General features: G+C 41.9%; 1 protein-coding gene across 1 annotated transcript in view; it reads left to right on the forward strand.

Annotated features, from left to right (window-relative positions):
* Positions 1–26,279, forward strand: part of ASB13 (ankyrin repeat and SOCS box containing 13) — a 45,010-nt gene that overhangs the window by 5,178 nt on the left and 13,553 nt on the right. Inside the window, exons 2-4 of the mRNA XM_004379719.2 lie at positions 20,186–20,373; positions 21,310–21,460; positions 24,318–24,452. Coding sequence (XP_004379776.1) covers positions 20,186–20,373; positions 21,310–21,460; positions 24,318–24,452 — 474 coding nt within the window. The remainder of the gene's footprint in view (positions 1–20,185; positions 20,374–21,309; positions 21,461–24,317; positions 24,453–26,279) is intronic.

The raw sequence follows: 26,279 nt of genomic DNA on the forward strand, positions 1-26,279 counted from the left end.
TCTTGATTGCACGCTTACTGGCACGAATAGATTGTCATCATTTGAGCCTTCATTATCCATTTTCCCATTGCCTACCACCTGATTGTTAAGTCAGTGTCATATATTTTGGCTTCTTTTACGGCAGTGCTCTAATTCTAATAACAATTTCTGTGTTAATTAAGGTTAGACATGCAGCTGTTGTAAATAGCAGAATTTGTGTGATAAGAGAGTTTAAATTCTCTGGGTCTCCCTTCCATGGACAGTCTAAGCCCAGATGGAGATTTGGTTACTAACTGGCAAAAGCTGAGGAAACACTTTTATGTCTATACCCTGAGATCTGCCTGTTTGCTTCTCAACATCTTACTAAATCTGGGATTTAAATTGGCCTCTTTTGCCTCTTGAATCTGACAGTTTTCAAAAGGTAGAATAGATCGAGTTTACTTATTCTATCACAGTTGTGATCAAATCAATACATTTTTAAGCACAAGCACAGATGCATGCACCCTGCTACAAGATAAAGTGAATTCTCTATGGATCTGTTAGTTTTGGACCTCATTCAAAAGTACTTACAGTGAGTCAAATACCAAAAGGGCTTTTTCTGTTAGGAGTTTCACTCTATGAGTTGCATTTTATTGCATGGTTCCAGAAGGTAGAATTATAGGGAGGTACTAATGCTTATGTTAGAGGGCAGTGATAGTTCATTGAAGGAACCCTGATGTTGCAGTGGTTAAAGCGGCTCGGCTGCTAACCAAAAGGTCAGCACTTCAAAACCACCAGCCACTCCATGGGAGGAAGATGTGGCAGTCTGCTTCTGTAAAGATGACAGCCTTGGAAACCCTGTAGGGCAGTTCTGCTCTGTCCTATAGGGTCGCTATGAGTCAGAATCGACTAGATGGCAATGGGTTTTTGGTGGTTCATTGGTAGAACTCTCACCTTTCATGCGGGAGACCTGCATTTGATTCCTGGCCAGTGCACCTCAAGTGTAGTAGAGGTGTGTGTTGGAGGCTGTCATTGGAGGCTTGTATGTTTCTGTGATGCTGAAAAGGTTTCAGCAAGGCTTCCAGACTAAGATGAACTAGGAAGAAAGACCATGCAATCTACTTCTGACAATCAGCCAGTGAAAACCCAATGGATCACAGTGGTCTGTTATGCATGGGGCTGCCATGAGTCAAGGGCTGACTGGACAACAGCTAACAACAAAAACAACAATGCTTATGTTACATTCCATATGTAGAAACCAGAAATGGTGGCCTGCTGGGAGTGGGGAAGGGGGTTAGCTCTGTTCACATGTGGAACAACATTAAGAATCACTCACAACCACTGAGAAGGACAACAGGAAGAAGTTCTTTAGGGATGCAAATGTGAAGTTACCTTGAATTCTTGTATGTACAATAAAAAACAGTGAAATCCATTAGGAGATGTTTGTGAGTGGTCAAGCTTTGAGAATTTGACTTTGATGGTTTGGAAAGGCAAAGCCAGAAATAATAGTTCCTCTTTGGGCTGGAGTATATTTAACATACTTATGAGTGACTAGAGCCAAGAATCCCAATTATGCTGAATGGCCCTGAATGGTTTTTGGTTTTGCATTGGGTCAGGAAATTTGTTCCATGTCCAGGTGGGCCAGTTTCGAAATATGGAAGAAACACACGTACATACAAAGCCTGGTGTTGTAGAAAGAGAAGTGGTTTGAAAATCAGGGTGGTTAGGCTGTGTGATGTTAGGCAAGTCTTTTTCTATATTTCAGTTTTCTAAAATGTATTAAATAAGAGATTGTAAAATATTTCTTGTTAGTTTTTAAAATATAATATGTTAATAGATATACCACTGTACATAGTTTTAAAAATCCAATAAAACCACAAGGCTTATGAAAAATTTCATCTTCTCTTATTCTTACTACCCAGAGGCAACTTTCAACTCTTTTAGCTGTTCATCTGGTTTACCTCCATCTATCTGAATAATGTGCTGACAGCTCAATTTCTTGACTTTTAAATTTGACCTTCTCTACAGACATCCTGGAGGGTAGTGGTGGTTCAGTGGTAGAATTCTCACCTTCCATGCAGAGACCTGGTTCGATTCGCAGCCAATGTACCTCAAGCTCAGTCACCACCCATCTGTCAGTGGAGGCTTGTGTGTTGCTGTGATGCTGAACAGGTTTCAGTGGTACTTCCAAACTAAGACAAACTGGGAAGAAGGACTGGCAGTTGACTTCTGAAAAATCAACTAATCAAAACCCTATGGAGCACAATTTTCTGACACACAAGACATATTGCTAGAGGAGATGAAGCTCTAGCCCACTTCATGCTCCCACATTCCCACATATATTTCCTTCCAGAATCATCAGATATAGTTATATATATTTTGCACTTAAATCAATATTCAGCATTTACATTATTATGATTATGTGAATATTGTTCACAGCTGAGCCACTTGCTATACTAGGATTACATTTCCTCCCTTGTAGAACTTTTTGCTTTTCTTAGAGGTTATAACTGCTTCTTGTTTGTTTAACTTTATGTATACACAATTACTAATTCATCCCCTGACACTCTGCCAGAGCTCTAACAATGCTCAGTATGCTCAAGAACCTTAGGTAACCAGTCGATTCCATTTTCTTTCTTATTTATTTTTTGGAGATACTCTCTCTTGCAGCCTTGTGTCTTTCTGCTCCAACCTGAACGGGTTGCTCTTAGGCCTGCTGTCTGGCTGCCATCCTGGAATTTCTCTTGACCTGCATCCTGGGAATTCATGTCACCTCTCTTCTGTGCTGAATCCTAGATCCCAGAGCTTCCTCTTTTTTTAAAAAAAAAAAAATTATTTTTTTGTTATTGTTGAGAGTATACATAGCAGAACACACCCCATTTCAGCAGTTTCTACATGTATAATTCAGTGACACTGATTACATTCTTTGAGTTGTGCAACCATTCTCACCCTCCTTTTCTGAGTTGTTTCTCCCGCGTTAATATAAACTCACCACCTCCTAGGTTTCCTATCTAATCTTTGGGAGTTGCTGTTGTCAATTTGATCCCATATAGATAGATCTTAAAGGAGCACAATAATCAAGGCAGACATTTTTACTAGTTAAGCTAAATTATTGTTTGGTTTTAAGAAGACTTCAGGGGATATTTTTGGGATAAGGTTTAAACATTATCTCAGGGCAATAGTTTAGGGGTTCATCCCACTCCAAATTTTCCTCTTTCCTTTTTTTTTTTTTTTTAGTTGTGCTTTAGATGAAGGTTTACAGAGCAAATGTGTTTCTCATTAAGCAATTAATACACACTGTTTTGTGACATTGGTTGCCAACCCCATGATGTGACAACACTCTCCCCTTCCTGACCTTGGGCTCCCCATTACCAGCTTTCCTGTCCCCTCCTGCCTTCTCATCCTTGCCCTTGGGCTGGTGTGCTCATTTAGTCTTGTTTTGTTTTATGAGCCTGTCTAATCTTTGGCTGAAGGGTGAATCTCAGGAGGGAACTTCAGTACTGAGTTAAAAGGGTGTCCAGGGGCCATACTTTTGGGGTTTCTCCAGTGTCTGCCAGACCGATAATTCTGGTCTTTATTTGTAAGTTGTTCTATATTTTTCTCCAGCTCTGTCTGGGACCCTCTATTGTGATCCCTGTCAGAACAGTCAGTGGTGGTAGCTGGGTACCATCTAGTTATGCTGGACTCAGTCTGATGGAGGCTGTGGTAGTAGTGGTCCGTTAGTCCTTTGGACTAATCTTTCCCTTGCGTCTTTGGTTTTCTTGATTCTTCTGTGCTCCAGACGGGGTGTATTTTCCTCTTTCTTGATTTAACTCCCTTGTTTTGGTGGAACACATCTTTCAGTAATTTCCCAAGAAAGCGTGACTAGGAAGCAGATTGTTTGAGATCTAGCTCTTCTGAAAATGTCTTGATTCCATCTCCACACTTGATTGGCAGTTTGGCTATGTTTAGAATTCTGAGTTGGAAATCAATGTCCCTTAGAATTTTTAAGGCATTGCCTCTGACATCTAGTTTCCAGAATTGCTTTAAGAGGTCTGATCCTTGGTTCTTTGAATGTGATATTTTTTCCTCTCTAGAAACCTTTACAGATTTTTCTTCATTCTTGGTGTTCTGAAATTATATGACAATGTGGGTTGTTGTGGGTCCTTTTTATTCATTATGCTGGCCACTCTTGCTTAGACTCTTTCAATCTAGAAACTCATTCCCTTCAGTTCAGGGACATTTTAGTATAATTTCGTTGATAGTTTTCTTCCTCTGTTTTCTCTTTTAGACACCCTCATTAGTTGGATTTTAGACCTCCTAGATTGATCCTTTATTTTCTTACCATTGTCTTGTATTTTCTGTCTCTTTGTCTTTTTGATCTGTTCTCTAGGAGATTTTCTCAACTTCATTTTCCAGCTCTTCTATTGTATTTGTTTTTATTATTTGCTATCATGTTTTTCATTTCTGAAAGCTCTTATTCTTGGAATTTTCTTTATTTTTTTTGTTTTAGTGTGATATTCACTTTATTGCAGTGGTCTGCAACCAAACCCACAATATCTTGAGGTATGCCTGTATACATCATGACCAAGTGAAGTTTATTCCAGAGCATAACCAAGTGATTTTTATTCCAGGGGTACAGGCTGGTTCAATGTATGAAAATCAATTCATGTAATCCACCATATTAGCAGGATGAATTAGAAGAAGCACATGGTCAATTGATGCGAAAAAACAATTGACAAAATTCACCATCCATTCATGATATAAACAGCATTTACAAAATACCTACTGGTATCACTATTCTTAATGGTGAAAGACCGAGTGCGCTCCCTGAAAGAGTCGGAGAAAGTCAAGTTAGCTACTCTCACCGCTCTTTTTTTTTTTTTTTAAACTGTACTTTAGGTGAAGGTTTACAGAACAAATAGTTTCTCATTAAACAGTCGGTACACATATTGTTTTACGACATTGGTTAACAACCCCACAACATGTCAACCCTCTCCCTTCTTGACCTCTTTTTTTTTTTTTTTTTTTGGTGAAAATACACATAGCCAAAGATAACACCATTTCAAAAATTTCCATATGCACAGTTCAGTGACATCGATTACGTTCTTCCAGTTGTGCTGCTATTCTCACTTTAGATAAATGAAGGTTTACAGAACAAAATAGTTTCTCATTAAACAGTACCCATACTGGCCCTATGACAACGGTTAACCCCATGACATGTCAACACTGTCCCTTCTCAACCTTGGGGTCCCTATCACCAGCTTTCTTGTCCCCTCCTGTCTTCTAGTCCTTGTCCCTGGACTGCTGTGCCTCATTAGTCCTGTTTTGTTTTAGGAGGCTGTCAGTCCCCGGCTGAATGGTGAACGTCTGGAGGGGCTTCCCCACTGAGCTAAAAGGGTGTCCGGGGGCCAAACTCTCGGGGTTTCTCCAGTCTGTCAGGCCAGTAAATCTGGTCTTTTTTTTGTGAGTTAGAATTCTGTTCTACATCCTTTTTCAGCTCTGTCCAAGACCCTCTATTGTGATCCCGGTCAGAGCAGCCAGTGGTGGTAGCCGGGCACCATCTAGCTATACTGGACTCAGTCTGGTGGAGGCCTTGGTAGCTGTGGTCCATTAGTCCTTTGGACTGATCTTTTCCTTGTATCCTGTTCTCTTCATGCTCCCTTGCTCCCGAAGTGGTGAGACCAGTGGAGTATTTTAGATGGCTGCTGACAGGCTTTTAAGACCCCAGACGCTACTCACCAAGGTAGGATGTAGAATGTTGTCTTTATAAACTGTGTTATGCCAGTTGAGCTAGATGTTCCCCGAGACCATGGTCCCCACAGCCCTCCACCCAGCAATTCAGTCCCTCAGGGAGTTTGGATGTGTCTATAGAGCTTCCATGACCTTTCCTTGTACAAGCTGTGCTGGTTTCCCCAGTATTGTGTACTGTCTCACCCTTCACCAAAGATACCACTTATCTATTACCTATTTAGTATTCCCCCCCCCCCACATCCCTGGTAACCAACGAAGATTGTTACTTTTTGTGTGTAAACTTTTTCATGAGTTTTTACAGTAGAGGTCTCATACAATTTTTGTCCTTTTGTGATAGACTTATTTCACTCAGCATAATGCCCTCCAGTTTCATCCATGTTATGAAATGCTTCACAGATTCATCATTGTTCTTTATCGTTGCGTAGTACTCCATTATGTGTATGTACCATAGTTCGTTTATCCATTCATCTGTTGATGGGCATCTAGGTTGTTTCCATCTTTTTGCTATTGTGAACAATGCTGCCATGAACACGGGTGTGTATTCTCTGAATTTTCATTTTTTAAATCATTCTGCTATTGTTTCAGTATTTCTCTTTTCTTAGGTATTAATCATAGTTTTAAAGAAGTTTTTGCCAGAATTCCTTATTTTCTGTTTGTTTTAGTCTCTTTCTCTCTTGTTCTTCTAAGATAAATCTTAGCTGTCCATTTACATTTAAGAGAGAGGCACTGAAATTTCTGGAAGCTCTAGTGTCCAGTGGGCAGGGCTTGTTAACTGGTAGGTTTCAGGCAGGGTAATTTAATTGGGCAGGGACTTGCCTTTGCATTGAAGGTATCTGTAGATCTTAAATGTCAGCATCTGTAGATCTTTTCTCTTGGGACTGACTTTTCTGGAGAGGATTCTTTAGTCTTCTTTATGAGGGGCTATAAGCTGGCTGTCAACTTTCTGGGAGCTAAGGGCAATGAGCAGAAGGTAGACTTTCAATTCCCTTGTTTTTGGTATGGGGACTCATCCTCTCCAGTCTGCCTCACCCCCCACCGGCTTGGGGTCTGTTATACTGGAGCTTCTGGTTGAGAGAGCCAACTTGCAGTCTGCTGGGGTCCGGAAGTGGTAGTTGCCTGGCTACATGAGGTGAGAGCTAGGGGTAGGGGTGTCTTGCTGTTTTTTATGAAGATTTGCAAATCCCTCTGTTTCCAGCCCTACCCCAAATCCCCTTTTTCAGAGGTGCTTGTCACCTCCAGTCCTGAAACTTTTCTGATTCTGCATCTCAGATTTACCTGCTGTTTGTTAGCTTTCACAACCCCACTCCCAGGTGCTAAGCTTAGCCTTCTTTGCTCTGCTAAATTATTACTCATGTCAGTCGGCTTTCCAGCTTTCAAAAGTTTCTTGAGATCATACTGCAGCTGTTGTCTCCTCACTTGTTCTCTTTGTGTGGATTTATACCCCCTACCCTATTACTGTCAATTTAGTAGCATCTTTGGAAGGGACCAGAGAAGTATATTCAATTTAACTAAAAATGCTCACAGCTCTATTCTTCTTCTTTTTCTGTGAAACTTTTATTTTTTATTTTTTTAGGAGAATCCGATAGGATAGTGGTCCAGGGTACTTTCTAAAAGGTAAAGAGATATTTAGAGTGAGAAGATTATCCTAAAATGGGTACTCAAAGAGGAACTGTTAACAAGCAAATCAAAAAAGCTTATTTAGAGCAAATGAAAGTATTAAAGGAAATAATAATGTTACCGATATTTATTGAGCACTTTTATGTGCAAAACATTGTATATCATGATCTTATTTTATCCATAAAACATCCCTGTGAAATGTTATCTCCAATTATAAGAAAACTGAGGTTTAGATGATTTTAAATTAAAAACTTCCCTAAAGTCCTTCAGTTAAGAAGGGGATGATCTAGGATTACAGCTCAGGTCTATTTGATTCAAAGCCCCAGCTCCTACTCACTGTGCTGTGGGGTTTGGAAATTAGGGACTAGGGGGAGGGGATTACCCTCCTCCCCCACCACATACCCTTGGTAATGAGCATAGTGGGGCCAAAAGGAAGGGAAGAAGCGGGGAGGGGGCATGCAGGGGAGTAATAGCATATAATTGGATGAGTGATGAGAGGTGGTTGTTGCTGAGTCAGAGGAGGAAAGGTTGAGGATTACAGTGTCTAATTGTGTGTCTTTAGGAAGATCTGTTTGTAGAAGGAAACTCTGGTTGTTAATTACGAAGCTGCCTCTTCTTACTGCCTTCTTTCCTCGTTCCTGGTTGTCTTTCACTTTGTAGATAATTTATTTTCACTTTTGTCTTTGTCTTTTGCTTTCACTATTATCTTTCACTTTCTTTTTCCCTCTCATTGAGTTTTGACTGTTCTGTCCCTATAAGAAGATACATTTTTTTAGATTTAATTTTTGCTTAATTTAGTGCATTTTAAAACCATCCTATGTGCCATTTGATCCCAATTTTATTGACAAACCGTATTTAGGACATTCATAATTAAAACATTTAAAAACTAACAACTCATTTAAAAAATGGGCAAAAGACACGAATAGACGTTTCTCCAGAGAAGATATACAAATGGCCAACAAGCACGTGGAAAGATGCTCAATTAGTCCGCAGGGAAATGCAAATCAAAACCACAAAAAGATACCACTTTGCACCTCCTAGGATGGCTATTATAAAAAAAAAACAAAAAACAGAAAATACCAAGTGTTGGTCAGGATGTGGAGAAATTGGAACCTTCACGCATTGCTGGTGGGAATGAAAAATGGTACAACCACTGTGGAAAACAATTCGGCGGTTTCTAAAAAAGTTAAACATATAAATACCATATGACCCAACAATTCCACTCCTAGGTGTATACCCCAAAGAATCAAAATAAGGGACTCAAAAAGACACATGTACACCAATGTTCATTGCAGCGTTATTCACAATAGCTAAAAGGTGGAAACCCAAGTGCCCAGCAACAGATGACTGGATAAATAAAATGTGCTATACACATACAATGGAATATTATTCAGTTATAAAGAGAAATGAAATCCTGATACATGCTACAACATGGATGAACCTTGAAAACCTTCTGCTTGTTACCGCAATGGCAGGTCTGAGCTGCAGAAGCCATTACTGAGACAGGGGTGAGGTGAGCAGCAAGAGTGTTTTATTGTATATCAATATACAGCAGGCAGAGGGGAATGAGCTCCTCCAAAAGACCTGTCTCCCCCTTGGAGACTGGCTGAAAGTTTTTATATGGACAAGATTATAGTTTTTTTTTCAGTGGTTACATCCTGCACCTGGCAATCCTTGAAGATCATCTTGTACCGTTATTATCAGGTTGCAGATGAGTTACTCTACCCTCCAAGGTTGTTCGACCTCTCACAGAGAAACTGAGTTAAACTTTAGAGTCATGGGAAAGCAAGAGAGAGGTTAGGAGGAAAACAAATTAAAATCATAGGAGCATGCAAAAGTGAACTATGCATGCTAGGCATTAACAATACCACAATTCCCAGGAATCTAGGCCTATACTGCTGGCAGTAAACAATAAATGTGAAATTTCCATGCAGCCCCTTTCATGCTCAGTGAAATAAGCCAGACACAAAAGGACAAATATGATTCCACTTACATGAAGTATCTGGAAAAGGTAAATCCAAGACAAAAGAAGATTGGTGTTACCAGGGGGTGAGGAGAGGGGACAATGGGGGAAAAAATCATTAGAGTGTCCACTTAAAATTAGTGAATTGTGGTATTTTATATGAATTATTCTTCAATAAGGGTTTAAAAAATTTCAAAATACAGTACTGAAAACTATCTTAAAAAACAATAAAACACTCAGCCCAAATTCTTAAGTATTTCTACATATAAAATTTTTTTTTTCACTGAGAAATCAAGGTGACTGCTAATTTAAAAACTGTAACTCAGAGTGCACTATTAAAAATTGATGATGATGAACACCAGTTATAAGAATCCAACTTTGTGCCAGGCTCCTCACATATACTATGTCTTCAATTATTACAGCAGTCCTGCAGAGTATTTATTATAGTGAGAAAACTGCAGCTCAGAAAGTATAGGTGAGTTATCCAAGGTTGTACAACAGGTGGTGAGGCCAGGACTTTTTCTGACAAAGCCCATGATGTTTTTCACTGTGCCTTTGAATTGGAGTTGACTTGACAGCAACTTTGTGTGTGTGTCTGTGTGTGTGTGTGTGACCTCCAGAGGCTACTGGTGCTTCTAGGTGTTAAGACTTTCTGGGGAACTGCAGCACAAACTACCATTCTGATTGGCATCTCCCTGCAGGCTTAGGCTTGTGGATCTGCCTTCAGTTACCACCATTTCTCTTCTTTCTTGTTTTCAAGTTTGTTGACATCTTTAGGCTTCTGTCTTTACCTCGCTGGTCTCTTGTCCTTGTAGATTTATGCCCCTTTTTTATTCCTTTACTATCTTTTTAGTGTGGTTTGGGGAGGAGGCAGAGATGAATGGGTGGGTACAATCTGCTGTGCTTTCTTAGAAGTGTCAGTTGTAAAGAATTTCTAAAGTCCTTTGTGACTCTAAAATTTATACACATATATGTGTTCAAATCCTTAGCTTGGGGAATAAGTCACTCAGGACACCTGACTTTTCCCTGATGTCTAAGGGTTAGCCTGTTAAGTGCAGGCCTTCAGAAATCCATCTCCACTGTGGCTTCCAGTGTCTGTTTATGGTTCTTACATTCACTACATGGTGATTCCCCAGCATGTGTGATATGCCACAGCCGTCTTCTTGTCAGTTTGCCACCTTCCGTCTCTCTCTCTTGCATTACATTTATTGATTGGGTATGGGCTAGCCCTCATCATTTCAAGAATGTTCACTGGGATGTTTTTGGGGAAGGGCATATTCCAGGACCCGCGGATTATTTTCAATCAGCAGATGCAGCAGAAAATGAGATTTCTGCAGAAGGGAACCCAGACTCTCCTTAACGATTTACTTTGAACATAATTCCCGGCCTAGACAACTTTAAGGGTGTACCTTTGATATTTTATCCTGATACAAAGCCAGTGTGTTGGATCAGCTTTGTCTCGAGGTCTCTGTAACATGTTGAAAACCCTCTTTGTTAGAGCAGGGCTGCTGCCTTCGGAGAGGCCAGCCCAGCTGGGAAAGGAGCAACCTGGAGGTCGGAGAATAGTCATGTCTGTGTCCACCAGAGTGGGCACAGAGCAACATCACTTATGGTCTCTGAACACTTAGCTCAGCCGTGTATACGAGACTAAATGGGCACACCAGCCCATGGGCAACGATGAGAAGGCAGGAGGAAACAGGAAACCTGGATGAATGGAAATGGGAAAACCAAGGTCAAGAAGGGGAGAGTGTTGACACGTTATGGGGTTGGAAACCAATGTCACAAAACAATATGTGTATTAATTGTTTAATGAGAAACAAATTTGCTCTGTAAACCTTCATCTAAAGCACAATTTAAAAAAAAAAGAATGAGTTGGTTTAAAAAAACTAAAAAAAAAAAAAATTTATGGTCTCTGGAGAGTTTGGTAATGGCCGATAGTGATATCTATCTATGCTCTGCAGGTGGGCAGGGGTCCCAGGTGGGCCATATACATCACAGATACAGATTCCCTGTGGGGTACTGCAGGGCCCTGCCTGAAGAGCTGCCATTTGGGTTCAAAGAACTAGACTCCAGGACTCTAGGATGACTAAGTGGGATACTGGTAAAGTGACTCTCCAAAAGAAAAAAAAAAAAAATTAAAAAGAAACAAAAACAAAACTCTGAGTTGGTGATTTCCTTGGTATAAATACTCATCTCACAGCTGATTTCAAGCTACCAGCAGTTTCCAGCTGGCAGAACTCCTGAATATTTAACAGTCAGCTTTGGTGGGCTGGTAAGAGCTGACCTGGCACACCACTGAATGATTTATGAGGAATTCAGGGCTTAGTCTCAGCGGGCCCGGGGGGTACTGTGCAGGTGTGCTAGGCAGGGATTCAGTCGGTCATGGGGGACTTAGACAAGGATCGAGTTACTGGAACTGGAATACTAGATGGGGTTTGTTATGGAACAAAGACACTCAGATAATAGAACTGGAATACAAGATCAAAACAGCACTAGTGGAAATATGAATGATAACAATGATCCTGTAATAGTCATAGTGGCTGTCATTTATTGAGCATGTATAATTGGCCAGGCTCTGTGCAAAATAACATACAGGCATTATTTTATTCAGTCTTCGCAACATAAATGTCTCCATCTTATAAAAGAGAAAACTGAGAATTTGAGAGGGTTCCTTGCCCAAGGTGGCAGAGCTAGTTGTAACTAACAGAGACAGAATTTGAACTCACGAGTTGTGTGATTCCCGAGGCTTGTCACCACATATACCAGCTCCCTAAGGGTAACTTGATGCTGAGCCATTTGAAGTGCTCAGCTAGGGAAATTGGTCCTGGGGCAATTTCAGGGTGTCAGGGGTCCCAGCTAAGGGTAAAAGAAGGGTGCAGGAGCAGGGAGCCAGAAAGGTTTTCATCCTGGGTATAGGCTGAATTAGTAAGGTAATACCATGGGACAGACGAGTGTCAAGAATATTTTCAAGCACTGGTCATACTAAATTGACCTCTGAAGTTGTCTGGCAGTAGATTAGCAGATTAGGTCCGAGAAGGTCTCTGGTTTTCAAGAAGAAAACCATTAATTAGTTTGGCTTATTCGTTAGTTAGCCATTCATTAGTTTGGGCTCACAAGCAGGAGGTAAACGTGAGGAATGACATAAGTATCACCATGAACCTGAACTAAAGCACAGGAAGGAGGCAGAATCCAGTTATCAGTACTGGAGCACAAATCACCAAATGTTGTATTTTCTAAGGGCTGCAGCCTTAGCTCTTGTCAGAACACAAATTCTTGTTTTAATTGATGCATTACCATGTTAGGCCTCAGGCATGGTTCAGGTCATTGTCATGGGACAGGGTGGACTTGTAAAGGGGCCGGTAGGTGATTATGCTTTGGTGGGGCAGAGGGACAGACCCAGTGCAGGGGTAAGGAGTCCAGTCTGGCAAGTAAAACATGCTCTGGAGAGTATGTATTCATTCCAGTATCTGTGGGTCAGGCCCAGTGCTGGAACCAGAGGTTAAGTACCATGAGGTGCTTGTGGACTACCTTAGGGGAAGGATGAGTCAAGGAAGAATGTGGTCAGGGCACAGGGAGCTAAAGCAGTTGTACAGTTGTTGGTGCAGAGATGGCATACAGAGGGGAGTAGGTGGATGGGCTGCACCCTTGAAGACTTCATAAAGGAGCACACATTTGAGTAGGAATTTACTCACTCAGCCAGAAGGGTGGAGGAGTGGGAAATGAGGGTGCTGAGGGAGGGCGTTCCATGCAGGGGGAACAGCACGCACAAAAGTGCAGAGGCTTAAAACTATTGGCACAGGCTATATGAAGTTCAGAATCCGTAGGTGGTGCAACGGTTAATGCATATGGCCCCTAACTGAAAGCTTGGAGGTTAGAACGCATCCAGAGGCACCTTGGAAGAAAGGCCTGGTGATCTACTTCTGAAAAATCAGCCATGGAAAACCCTGTGGAGCACAGTTCTACTTTGACACATGTGGGGTCGCCATGAGTCAGAACTGACTGGACAGCAGCTGTTTTTTGTTTTATGAAGTTCAATATAACTGGAGACAAGGGTGTGTGTTTGGAGGGGTGCACAGGGAGCAAAATTGGACTGGAAGGCCGTGTGTAATTGGTGTGCCTTGCAAAGGAATGTGGACTTTATTCTGGAGAAAGGAGCGGTTGGAGGATTTTGAGCAGGCCCCCACATGATGGACTTGTGTTTTAGTTGCATTAGGGAGGGAGTGCTTAGAGACCAATTAGGTAGCAGCTGCTGGGATTTAGGGGCAGAACTGTAATCCTAGAGGGAACTTGCCAGAACGGGATTAGGTCTTGAGTTTCCAAGATAGCACAAAGGAGGTAGTGTAGAGACCTGAGGGCATCTTATCACAACTGGGGTTCAGGGTGGAGACGCAGGGAGGGTGTTCCAGGCAGGAGGAATGGCACACACAAAGATGCAGAGGCTTGAGACTATTGACACAGGCTTTATTAGTTTACTAATACTGTTGCCATTTTCCTGTGCTTGCCCTTTCCAGATTGCAGATAGCCTCTTTTTGCTTTAATAACTACATATTGACGATTTCATTATCTTTTTACTAGAGAAATGTTGAAATTTCTATTGTAGGGCCTAGTCCACAGTTCACGTAGCTCTGTGGTGCAGGGGTGCATATCTTAGGAGGGTCCCAGGTGGCTCGGATACCATTCTTTATGCAGAGCGACTCTCCCCTCCCCCTTGAGTTTTAACTCCAAAAGGACCTTCTTCCAGAACGTTCAGTGGTGTCCTGAAAGGTTGTTGAGGTGCATCACAGGTGTCGACTTGCCTCCTACTCCTCTGCTCTTTTCTCTCCCATGCAGTGAACTTGTCTCCTGTTAACCATAACTTGTGGCTGGTACCAGCTGCGGGTGACTCCCTGCCCTCCATCCCCAGTCCTCCTCAGTCTTTCTGTTCTCTTCTTTGTTGTCACATCTGCTGCTTCTGATCTCTGTCCTCATTGCTGCTGCTAAGACCCCTGCAGCTGATGCTTATTCATTAGAATACGGTTTCAAGTAAGTTGAATTTCCTCTATAACTGGTGTAAAGAAATAAAATTAGATTTTCTTTTAAAATTTTTTATGTCCAGACCTTTTTTTTAATTTAGTAATTCCTTCCATTCGTTCATTCATTCACTTATTCATTCAGCAAGTAAGCAGGTTTGAGCACCTTCACTGAACCATGTACTGCAGCGGGTGCTGGGAATACAGAGGCGAATAAGCAGTGCTTGTCAGAGACTCAGCTGCAGCTCTGCCTCTGTAATGCTTTCCTGATCGTCTCAGGGTACTTGAGTGATCTTGCTTCCAAGTTTCATTACTTGAAATGATGGCCTCCAGTATTGCAATTATCATGTTGTTTTCAATTATTTGCACGTTCCCCTCATCCCTGACTGTGCACAGCTTATTATCACATTTTAGTGTTCATCTTTGTACATGGCAGTAGAAGATACTAAATATATCTGGATTTGCTATTGAATGGATGCGTGCCGGGAGCTCCAGAAGGCTTTCCACAGGTCAGCTTCAGGGCCTTGTCCAGCTCAGGTTGCCTTCCTGAGCTGCACTTTTCTTCTTAGCTGCAAGACCTAGGGACTCACCCTCCTTTCCTCTTCTTTTTGAAGTGGCAACCTCTGGTTCTATTCCTTGGAGTTTTGCTCCCTGAAAACTGACTTTAAAGTGATACACAGTTATTTTCACTACACCCCAAGGTAGGCACATGGGGTTACTGTGAATTACTACAAGATATATTGGAAGTCCCTTTCTTGAGATGGGAAGTAGAAAGTTCCATGAGCTTGGCTTTTAGATTTGTGGAAATCACATCTTGCTCTGCATTTCAGCCCCTGCCTCCTCCGTGGTCATAGGTGTTAACAAGTGAAGATCTCTTCAGGTTCCCATTTCATAGGGTCACACAGGCCCTTTGGCTCCTGGGGGAGACAGATAAGGTACAACTGAGGGGTTTATAATAATACAAATAGGCAACATTTATTGAGCACTTATTCTGTGCCAGCCCCCCACTAAATGCTTGCAATTCATTCATTTAATTTTCATAGCCCACTTATGGGTAGAAACTATTATCCCAATTTACAGATGACAAAACTGATACTCAAGGTAGTTACTACATCTTTGTGCAAGGTGATCAGTGGCTGAGCTAAGTTTCAGACCCCAGCAGTTCTGGCTGTAGAGACTGTACTCCTAACCACTACACATACTGCCTTGAAGTGCACTGTAGAGTTGGTAGTGGGGGCTACAATGTGGTAGAAATGAGATGATTCTCTAAGAGCAGACAGGCAATCATCATCATCAGCACATAATGCAAAGGAAATTCACCCCAGAATGGTTTGTCAAAGTGCTTCTAATAAGATTTGGGAAATATCTAGTTGATCAGAAGGAAATGTAGGGAAATGTAGTAATAATAAAACTGTTATGGACCCCTCATCCATTGTTGATGGGATTGTAAAACTGTACAGCCACTGTGGGAAACAGTTTAGTGGTTCCTCAAAAAGTTAAACAGAAATACCATATGATCCAGCAATTCCACTCTTGTGTATACCCAAAAGGCTTGAAAGCAGGGACTCAAATAGATACTTGTATACCAATGTTCATTGCAATGTTATGCATAATAACTAAAAAGGAAACAACCCCAGTGCCCATCAACAGATGGAAGGATAAATAAAATGTTGGCATACACGTACAATGGAATATTATTCAGCTATAAAGAGAAGTGTAGTCCTGATACATGCTACAACATGGATGAACCTTGAAAACATTACGCTGAATGAAATAAGTCAGTCACAAAAGGAAAAATATTGTATGATACCACTTACATGAAATATCTAGACTAGGCAAATGTATAGAGAACAAAGTTTATTAGTGGTTACCAGTGGTTGCCAGGGACAGGAGGGGAAGGGGGAAAGAGTCATTGCTTATGGGGCACTAAGCATCTGTTAAAGGCGATGGAAACATTTGGAAACACATAATGGTGATGGTTGCACAATATGATGAACGTGGTTAATGTTAATTGTACAAGTAAAAAATGTTGAGATGGCAAATGTTTTGGTGTGTGTATGCTTACCACAATAAAAAATGATAATAGGATATTTGAAAAATCAGAAAAAAGAAAACTTTATTATGAAGATGTGTGTAATGTGGTCTTGTCTGCTTGAAGTAGGGGATGCGACAATAAGGTCAGTATTAATCCAGCACTGTTGCCATTTATCACACATTTTTTTAAGTGTCTATGAGACTCTCCTGTATCCCAGATGCTGTAATAGGTGCTGAGAAAACATAGGCATAGTTTCTGCATTTGGAGAGTTTATAGTCTCTACTCATTAGCAAGCTTTTGTTTGCATCTAGTTTAGACAATGAGAGAGATATTTATCTTACATAGTAGGAAGCCCAAAGGTTAGGCAGGCTTCAGGCAACTTGTCATTGTTTTCAAGACTCTGGTACTTTGCATCTTCTGGCTCTGCCGTTTGTTGGCTCCATCTTCAGGCTGGGAGCCAGATGATTCAGCATTTCCAAGTTCACATCTAGGCAATATCCAGAGGAAGAAGGGAGACAATCTTCTCCTGTATCTCCTTATGAGTAAGGAGAGTTTTTGAAGCTTTGAGGTCTCTCAGCAGGCTCCGCCTCATTTCTCATTAGCTAGAGTTAGGTCAGATGTTCTAGGGGAAATAGGTTTACTGTGCTTAACTTAGATGAATTATCTTGGGGTGGAATGGATGGGTCTGGGAATCAACCACAATGACCATTACATGGTTTATTTCTACTGCCTAGCAGATAGCAAGCAAAGAGGTGGTGAGCATACAGCATAAAAATGCCTGTTGAAAACACACTATGAGAGCACAGAGGGAGGGCTTGGAAAGGGCCTGAAGTGGGGCCAGGCTTCCTGAAAAAAATAACCATTGGATTTGAGTCTTGAAAGTTATAAGTAGAAATTTTCTAAGGTGAAGGGAGGGGGAAATGAGATAAGGAAGCCAGAGCTGGAGAGGGGAGAGGTTTATCCAGAGACAGAAATAGTGTCTAAAGCAATGATTCTGCTCAAAGTAGGGTCTCCAGACCAGCAGTATCAGCATCACCTGGGACTTGTTAGAAATGCAGATCTTCCTGGCCTCACTTGAGATCTACCGACTCAGAAACTCTGTGGATGGGGCCCAGCAATCTGTGTTTTAACAGCTGTCCAGGTGATTCTGATACATGCTCAAGTTTGAAAACCACTGATCTAAAGGTATGAGGATGTCAGAGTGTTGAATTGTGTGTACTTCATTATCTCTAGCTGAAGGGAAGTGGTAGGAAGGGAGTGGTGAGAAATGAGGCTGGAGATGTAAGCCATTGTATAAAAGAGAGGAAGAATTTTAGAGAGTTTTACTCCATTTTGGGATACGAGTAGTACCTTGTTTATTTGTTAATCAACAAGTATTTGTTGAACATTTACTCTGTTAGGTGGGAATGCAAAAATGAATAATTATACTTTGAGATGAATGAAAATGAAGATGCAGCATAACCAAAAGTTATGGGATGCAGCTAAAGCAGTGCTTAGAGGGAAATTTATACCTGGAAATCAGTAAAGATCTAAAATCAATAACCTAACCTTCCATCTTAAGAAACTAGAAAAAGAAGAGCAAATTAAACCTAAAGCAAGCAGAAGAAATAATGAAGATTAGAGTGGAAATAAATGAAATAGGGAATAGAAAACAATAGAGAACATCAACAAAACCAAAAGTTGGTTCTTTGAAAAGATTAAAAAAAAAAACCTTTAGCTAGACTGACCAAGAAAAAAAAAGAGAGAAGACTCAAATTACCAAAATCAGGAATGAAAGACAGAATGTTATTCCCAGTCTTACAGAATGACCATAAGGGAATAATTGTGGACAATATATGCCAACAAATTAGACAACTTTGGTGAAATGGACAATTTCTAAAACAGACATAGACTACCAAACTAAGGTAAGAAGAAATAGAAAATCTGAATAGAAATATAACAAATAAAGAGATTGAATTAGTAATTTTAAAACTTCCCACAAAGAAAAGCTGAGTGCCAGATGGCTACACTCGTGAATTCTATCAAACATTTAAAGAAGATTTCATACCAATTCTTTACAAAATTCCAGAAAATAAAAGAGGAGGGAATAATTCCCAACTCATTCTATGAGGCCTGTGTTATTACCCTGATACCAAAAATAAAGATATCACAAGAAAACAACAAAACTACAGACTATTATGAATATAGTTGTAAAAATGTTCAACAAAATACTAGCAAAACAAGTCCAGTAACATACAAAAGGGATTATACACAATGACAAAGTGAGATTTATCCAAAGGATGAAAGATTGGTTTAACATTGGGAAATCAATTCATGTAATACACCATATTGATAGAATTAAGGGGGGAAAAATCCCCCACAGGATCATCTCAATAGATGCAGAAAAAGCATTTGACAAAATCCAACACCCCTTCATGATAAAAACACTCCACAAACTATGAATACAGGGAACTGTCTAAATCTGATAAAAGCCACCTACTAAAACCCCATAGCTACCATCATACTTGATGGTGAAAGACTGAATGCTTTCCTTCTAAGGACAAGAAAATGATGTCTGTTCTTGCCACTTCTATTCAACATTGTACTGGAGGTTCTAGCCAGGACAACTAGGCAAGAAAATAAAATAAAAAGCATCCAGACTAGAAAGGAAGGAGTAAAACTGTATTTGCGGTCTATAGAAAATCCTAAAGAATCCACTAAAATGGAATAATTAAAGTATATTTGCTACCTTCAAGTGCTATAATAGTGTATATGTGTGAGTATTGTGGGAGGAGGAAATATTTCCCACAAGGGGATATATATTTCAGCTAGGTCCACACTGAGTATGTAAACGTTTAGACAGGAGATTGCAGAGTGGATGATGAGGGTAGGGTGGGGCAGGCATTTCATGCAGAGAGAATATACACAGGTGTGAAACAGACGGGGCAGTGATGAATTACGAGTGTGACTAGAAAGTTGAGTTATGTGGGGGCAGTGGTGGGAGAGAGGGTTAGAGAGGTGAGCAAGGTCCAGATCACAAAGACCTGTATATGCCATGTCAAGAAGTTTGAACTCTACAGGTAGTAAGGATGGCTAAGGGTTTTAAGTAGGAGAGTTTGGACCAATACATGCTCATGTTCCGAAAAAAAAAAACCTTTTGCCATGGATTCGATTCCAACCCATAGCGACCCTACAGGACAGAGTAGAACTGCCCCATAGGGTTTCCAGGAAGCAGCTGGTGGATTAGAACTGCTGACCTTATGGTTGGCAGCCGAAGCTCTTTTTTTTTTTTTTTTATTATTGTAGTTTAGATGAAGTTTACATTTCAAGTTGGTCTGCTGTACAAAAATTTATACATACATTGTTATGTGACCCTAATTGCTCACCCCATTCTGCGACAGCACACTCCTCCTTTCCACCCCTGATTCCCCATGTCCATTCAGCCAGCTTCTAACCCTCTCTGCCTTCCCATCTCACCTACGGACAGAAGCTGCCCGTTTAGTCTCTTGTATCTACTTGAGCTAAGAGGCACACTCCTCACGAGTATCCGTTTATGTCCCATAGTCCCAGTCCAATCCCTGTCTTGAAGAGTTGGCCTTGGAAACTGTTTTAGTTCTGGGCTGATAGAGAATCCAGGGGCCATGCTTTCCGGCGTTCCTCCAGTCTCAGTCAGACCATTAAGTCTGGTCTTCTTACTAGAATTTGACTTCTGCACCCCACCTTTCTCCTGTTCCATCAGGGAATGGCCGTAGCTCTTAACCACTACACCACCAGGGTTTCCTGATCATGCACAGTGCCTTGGATATTACAAAGGGGCCCTGGAGTCTTACCTGTTCATTTGTGCTGGACAGAAGTGCATGGGGTTAACACTAGTACTATCTTCCTTTCCAGGTTTCTGGGTGGAACGGACCCCCGTGCACGAAGCAGCCCAGCGGGGTGAGACACTGCAGCTGCAGCAGCTGATAGAGAGTGGTGCCTGTGTCAACCAGGTCACAGTGGACTCCATCACGCCCCTTCACGCAGCCAGTCTGCAGGGCCAGGTGCAGTGCGTGCAGTTGCTGCTGGCCGCTGGGGCCCGGGTGAGTGGCTCCTTCAGGATGGGCCCCAAGGCTATCTGTAGCCGTGGGAATAGGTGGGAACAAGTCAGGAGACTGCATAGAGTAAGGAAAAGAAAAGGTTTGGGAGTAGCGTTCTGTGATATGCAAACACATGGAAAGAAAGGAAAGCAGTGAAGGAGTCTGAGAAGGAAAGGCAGAGGAAACCAGGATAGGATGTAGTGGAAGCTAAGGGAAGAGGGAAAAGTAGACACTGTCCAGCACACTGGGGACCAGGAAGATAAGGACTGAGAAGTGTTCATGGATTTGGCTATTAGGGGGTCACTGGTGGCTGGAGAGAAGGCAGTTTTAGCAAAATGGTGGCCACAGAACTTAGATTTCAAGGGGTGGGCAACAGGTGAAGACTGGACAGCTTACGCTTTGAACAATTTGGATATAAGGCAGTCAAAGAAGAACTGAAACAAGTTTCATCATGTGCCAAATAGAGGCCGAATTTGGACATACTCTAAGTTTGCCGATTTGAGGAGTTGTCTTTTTCCTGCCCTACAATTTTCAAACTAGAAGAGGCATGTTAAGTGGTTTCAGGCACTCTTTTTATCTGAGGCCTGAGTTAAAACCCACTTTTATACTCTGCCTTTCCCAGCTTGTGACCTGGTGTTCTCCTTTCCCACTCTGTCCTCATTAGGTGTGGAGGCAGTGGAGAGCGAGGCTGAGTTTATCCTGCTCCCGAGGGAAAAGAACCCCAAACAGGATCACTTCTATATTTAGGAGGCTTGTAGGGACTGCCCCAATCATTACTTCTATCTTTGAACTCCCCAGCCTAGCACGGTGTCTTAGCATATAACAGAAAGCCAGTGCTTCTAAGAAGTGTCTTTGCAGAGTTGAATCTGGATGAAGAGAAGGCAAATTGCACAGCTTTTTTCTCCCGCCGTTTGACACTTGTTTCTTTCTCCCCATGAGGTGGATGCCCGCAACATTGATGGCAGCACCCCTCTCTGCGACGCCTGTGCCTCGGGCAGCATCGAGTGTGTGAAGCTGTTGCTCTCCTATGGGGCGAAGGTCAACCCGCCCCTGTACACAGCATCCCCACTTCACGAGGCCTGCATGAGTGGTGAGTCGGGCCGAGGGGCCTCTTGGCCCCACTGTGCTCCCTGGCTCCTGTTTCCCTGTGAGAACAATCCCGATACCACTTGAGGGCTTGTTGTCCCTTGTATTTCTTACAGTGAGCACCACATGTGACCCCCTTTTCTTTTTGCTCCTAAGGAGTTTCACTCTTCTTTCTGGGATGAAGGGAGTTTGGGAAGGAAGCAATACAGACAGGAGATGGAAGCCAGTGCTAGAGAAGGAGAGTTCTGGTTCTGGGTCACTCAGCTGTGGAGATCGTGAGATTTTTGGAGTTGAGGTACAGTCTTCATCCAGAGCTGTGGGCATTTTTTTCTATGGTATAGATTCTGTTTCTTAGCTGAGTCTCCTACTGCATTTCAGATGTTAATAACAGAGGTCAGTCAGCTCTGCAGGCTCTCACTTGTTGTTGCTATAGTTTTGCCCTTGTAAGCTCCTCATCTAGTTGGAACGTGTCTTAGTTTCCTAGTGCCGCTGTAACAGAGGTATCACAAGTGTGGCTTTAAAGAACAGAAATTATTTTCACACAGTTCTGGAGGCTGAAAGTCCAAATCAGGGTCTTGGCTGTGTTGATTCCTTCCTTGTAAGTAGTTCCAATTGTTCCTTGGTTGCTTGGCTTGTAGACGATCCACACATGGCGTCTGTCTTCCCCAGTGTGTGTGCCTTTGTGTCTAATCTGCTCTTTTTATAACTCAGGAATGATTTGGATTTAGAACCAACCCTACTCAGGTATGATCTAATTAAGATAACAAAGAAAACCCCATTTTCAAACAGGATTACATCCACAGGTATAGGGGTTAGGATTCCAGTACATATTTTTGGGTGACACAGTTCAATCCATAACAGGAGGCAAGACCCAAACATGTGCAGGATGATCAGTGCCAGGGGCTGGGCCAGGGAGTAGCTGGGACAGTGTGCTGTCAGGGGAGGGGTGAAGCTGGTCCTAGAGGCTTCAGGGAGCAGGTGGGGTTAGAACTGGACCTCAAAGAACAAACAGATTGCAGATGGTGGGAAGATAAGAAGGCCGCTCCAAGCATTGGGGAAATTACTTGTCCAGTCTCACTGGATCACATGCTCCAAGTATAGAGGCAACAACAGATAAGATTGGATATTTGGGGCGAGACCAGCTGGTGGAAAATTTTTAAGTGAAAGACTAAGGAGTTTGAATTCTGCCCTTTTGAGCAAAGGTTGCAAAACCGTGGCCTATGTTTTGATTGGCTGGCGCGGTGTGTGTTTGTCTTTGAACGCACTTGGTGGGGTGTGCACTGTTATGTGGCTCCACACAGGGCAGTTCCCCCATCATCTCACACCCTGATTCACACATTAGGTCATCTTCTGACACCTGCAGACCCTGGGTATTGCTTCAGGCAGCAGTTGAAGGTTTTTGAGCAGATGTTGAATGACAGGCAAACAGAATTTTAGAAAGGCTAATTTAGTGGCCATTTGTGTATCAAAAGACTGAAATGGTGTTTTGTGGCATGGTAATGGACGGAATAGAATAGATTCACTTAAAAAGCATTGAGGGAAGAATCGATAGGATTTGGTGTGATGGGGAGTGGTAGGGGATCAAAAATGATTCTGAAGTTTGAGCAGGAAGTGATGCTATTGGCTGAAATGGGTTGGCTAGGAACAGGGACCCTGGGAAAGGGGAACAGGGAATGCGTCTTGTTTAAAACATACCGAGTTTGTAGTGAAGCAATGCCCAGTGCCTGCAGGTGTCAGAAGATTACCTAACGTGTGAATCAGGGTGTGAGATGATGGGGGAACTGCCCTGTGTGGAGCCACATAAGAGTGCACACCCCACCAAGTGCATTCAAAGACAAACTCACACCGCGCCGGCCAATCAAAACATAGGCCACAGTTTTGCAACCTTTGCTCAAAAGGGCAGAATCTAAACTCGTTAGTCTGTCACTTAAAGACATCTAAATGAGAATGGTCAGCAGATGGTCGTAGATGTGGGACGGGATTTCAGGGCTACAGGTGGTAATTTGGTAGTTATCTACAACGAAGAGGTAGTTAAGTATGACAGAGGTGGCATCTCAGAACATGCCAAAGAAGGAGAGCAGAGCAGAGAACCAAGGCCTAGATCTTGATCCAAACCCACACTGCAGATACAGGAAAGAGGAGCCAGAGAAAGAGGCAGAAAAGGATTGTTAAGAGAAGCCAGAGGGGAACCAGCTCAGTAAGAAAGTATAAGGGAAATTCATCAAGAAGGCTTAATTTCAGGATACCAGTAGCTATATGTCCTTACTGCCAGGCTTGGTGTTACCCCAGACACAGCTTGTGGATTAAGAGGTGACGAACACTTCCTCTCCCACTGAAGACCCCTGGAACAGTGAAGAGTCTTCTCTGACTATTCATAGGTGGCATTCCCAAACTTTGTTCTCATAGCAAGAGAGTTGGCCATGCCCTCCGTTTCTCCCACCACCATGGGGGCATAGGAGCCCTGGTGGCACAGTGGTTAAAGCCATCAACTGCTAATCAAAAGGTCAGCAGTTCAAAACCACCAGTGGCTCCACGGGAGAAAGATGGGGCTGTCTGCTTCCGTACAGATTTACAGCCTTGGAAACCCTATGGGGTCGCTATGAGTCAGAATTGACTTGATGACAGTGGGTTGGGTTTTGATTTACCGGGTGGGCATGGTGAACCATCCCACTCCTCTAAGAAAAAGAAGAACCCAGGGCCAAGTGGGAGTGGTCAGCTGCCCTTAGGTTGGGCTATAGTTCTCATTTTTCCTTATCTACCCCCACAACTAAGCATGGGGCTTACCTCTTCCAACTGCCATGTGTGTCATATTTATTACTTTAAACGTGTGTATCTGTTGACTCTTTTCTATTTATTTTAAGGAAGTTCTGAATGTGTGAGACTTCTTATTGATGTTGGGGCCAATCTTGAAGCACACGATTGCCACTTTGGGACTCCTCTGCATGTTGCCTGTGCAAGGGAGCACCTGGACTGTGTTAAGGTGCTGCTCAATGCAGGTACGTTGGTGTTTACCTGCACTATGTGTCAGCAGAAAGCTGGGTGGGGCAGTCAGACAGACCAAGGTTTGAAGCTGGCTCTTCCACTTGCCAGTTGACACCTCAGTTTCTATAGCTATAAAATTGAAAAATTTAAACCTGTTTTGCAGGGGTGTTGGGAGGATTAGTGATAACATTTCCACACTACCTTGTGCATAGTAGATGCTGAACAAAAGCTAATAATTATTATTAAGTGTCACAGGGAACCATCCACAATACCTGTCTGATAAGGTTGCTGTCTAAATCAGAAAGAGATGGGACTCTAACATGAGATGGAGTGGGCAATGCGTAGGCAGGGGCATTTGGAATCCAGGTAATTGTGAGGTGTTCTAAAAAGGCTCAGGATAGAGAGGTTCCCAATGTTATCAGGAGCTCTCAGTTTCTTTAAAGGTAACAATAACAACAACAAAAAACCTCAACCAGCCAAAGATTAGGTTCAGCACCTGTCTACAACAGAAGTTTTAAAATGTAGCCGGAGTGGATATTGGCAAGGTGTTTTGATTGTGAATCCAACTGAAATATTTTGTTGAGCGAAAATTTTAGTTTATTCATTTCATTCATTCTCGGTGTGATTTAGGATAAAGAACAAAATTGTTAAGAAATAGAAAGATTATGAATTCTCTTCAGATGATCGTCACTTGAACTTAAGTTATATGTAGTTTTCTATTAGTCTTTATTCACTTTAATGTGCCACTTTTAAGTCTTTTCAGTGAAAAGGATTCATTTTGTATATGGTTATCTATTGGAATATTTTGTTTATTTTTATACAATGGTAAAATACCTAGATTAGAAGCAATCATAAGCTAAGTTACTCATCTGATGGTTGTATCCCATTTCTGTCAACATAGACCAGTATCATTATTGTTGAGTTTTTAAAATAAGTTTTGCAATGCAACAACTCTCTGTAGATTCTGTATATATGTACTCGATACATGTTAATTCCATTTTTTTAGTTCCTTTTTTTTTGTAGCTATAGCGGAAGGTCTCACGTTAGTGTTTTTAACCCAACAACCTTTATGCATTAGTTTGAACTTTATATCAGTTATTACTCCTTTGTAAGTGATAACCTGACCCATTGCCCTCGTGTTGATTCCAACTCATAGCGACCCTGTAGGACAGAGTAGAACTGCCCCATAGGGTTTCCAAGGCTGTAATCTTTACAGAAGCAGACTGCCACATCTTTTTCCCACAGAGCAGCTGGTGGGTTCGAACCGCCCACCTTTTGATTAGCAACTGAGCACTTAACCACTGCGCCATCAGGGCTTCTTTTGTAACTAATAGGAAACCAAATTCAAGCTGGATAAACAATAAAGGGGATTTCTTGGTTCAGATAATCTGAAGGATCAGAAGGAGGGCAGGTTTAAAGATTAGTTTCATTCAGTGGTTCAACAATGTTATCAGGATCTCAGTTTCTTTGAATTTTACTGTTTTTTTTTTTTTAATTGTGTTTTAGGGGAAAGTTTATAGCACAAATTAGTTTCTTATTCAAAAATTTATAAACTGTTTTGTGACATTGGTTGCAATCCCTGCAATGTGGCGGCACACTCCCCCATTCCCTTTCTACCCTGATTTATCTGTGTCAATTTGTCCAGTTTTTCTATCCTTTCCTGCCTTTTTTGTCTTTGCTTTTGGGCAGGTATTGCCCATTTGGTCTGGTATACTTTATTAAACTAAGAAGCACTTTCTTCACATTTGTTATTGTTTGTTTTATAAGCCTGTCTAGTCTTTGGCTGAAAGGTGGACTAAGGGAGTGGCTTCACTTCTGAGTTAGCGGGATGTCTTGGGGCC

This window comes from Trichechus manatus, unplaced genomic scaffold (genome assembly GCF_000243295.1).
Source record: "Trichechus manatus latirostris isolate Lorelei unplaced genomic scaffold, TriManLat1.0 scaffold00067, whole genome shotgun sequence".
Taxonomy (NCBI): domain Eukaryota; kingdom Metazoa; phylum Chordata; class Mammalia; order Sirenia; family Trichechidae; genus Trichechus; species Trichechus manatus.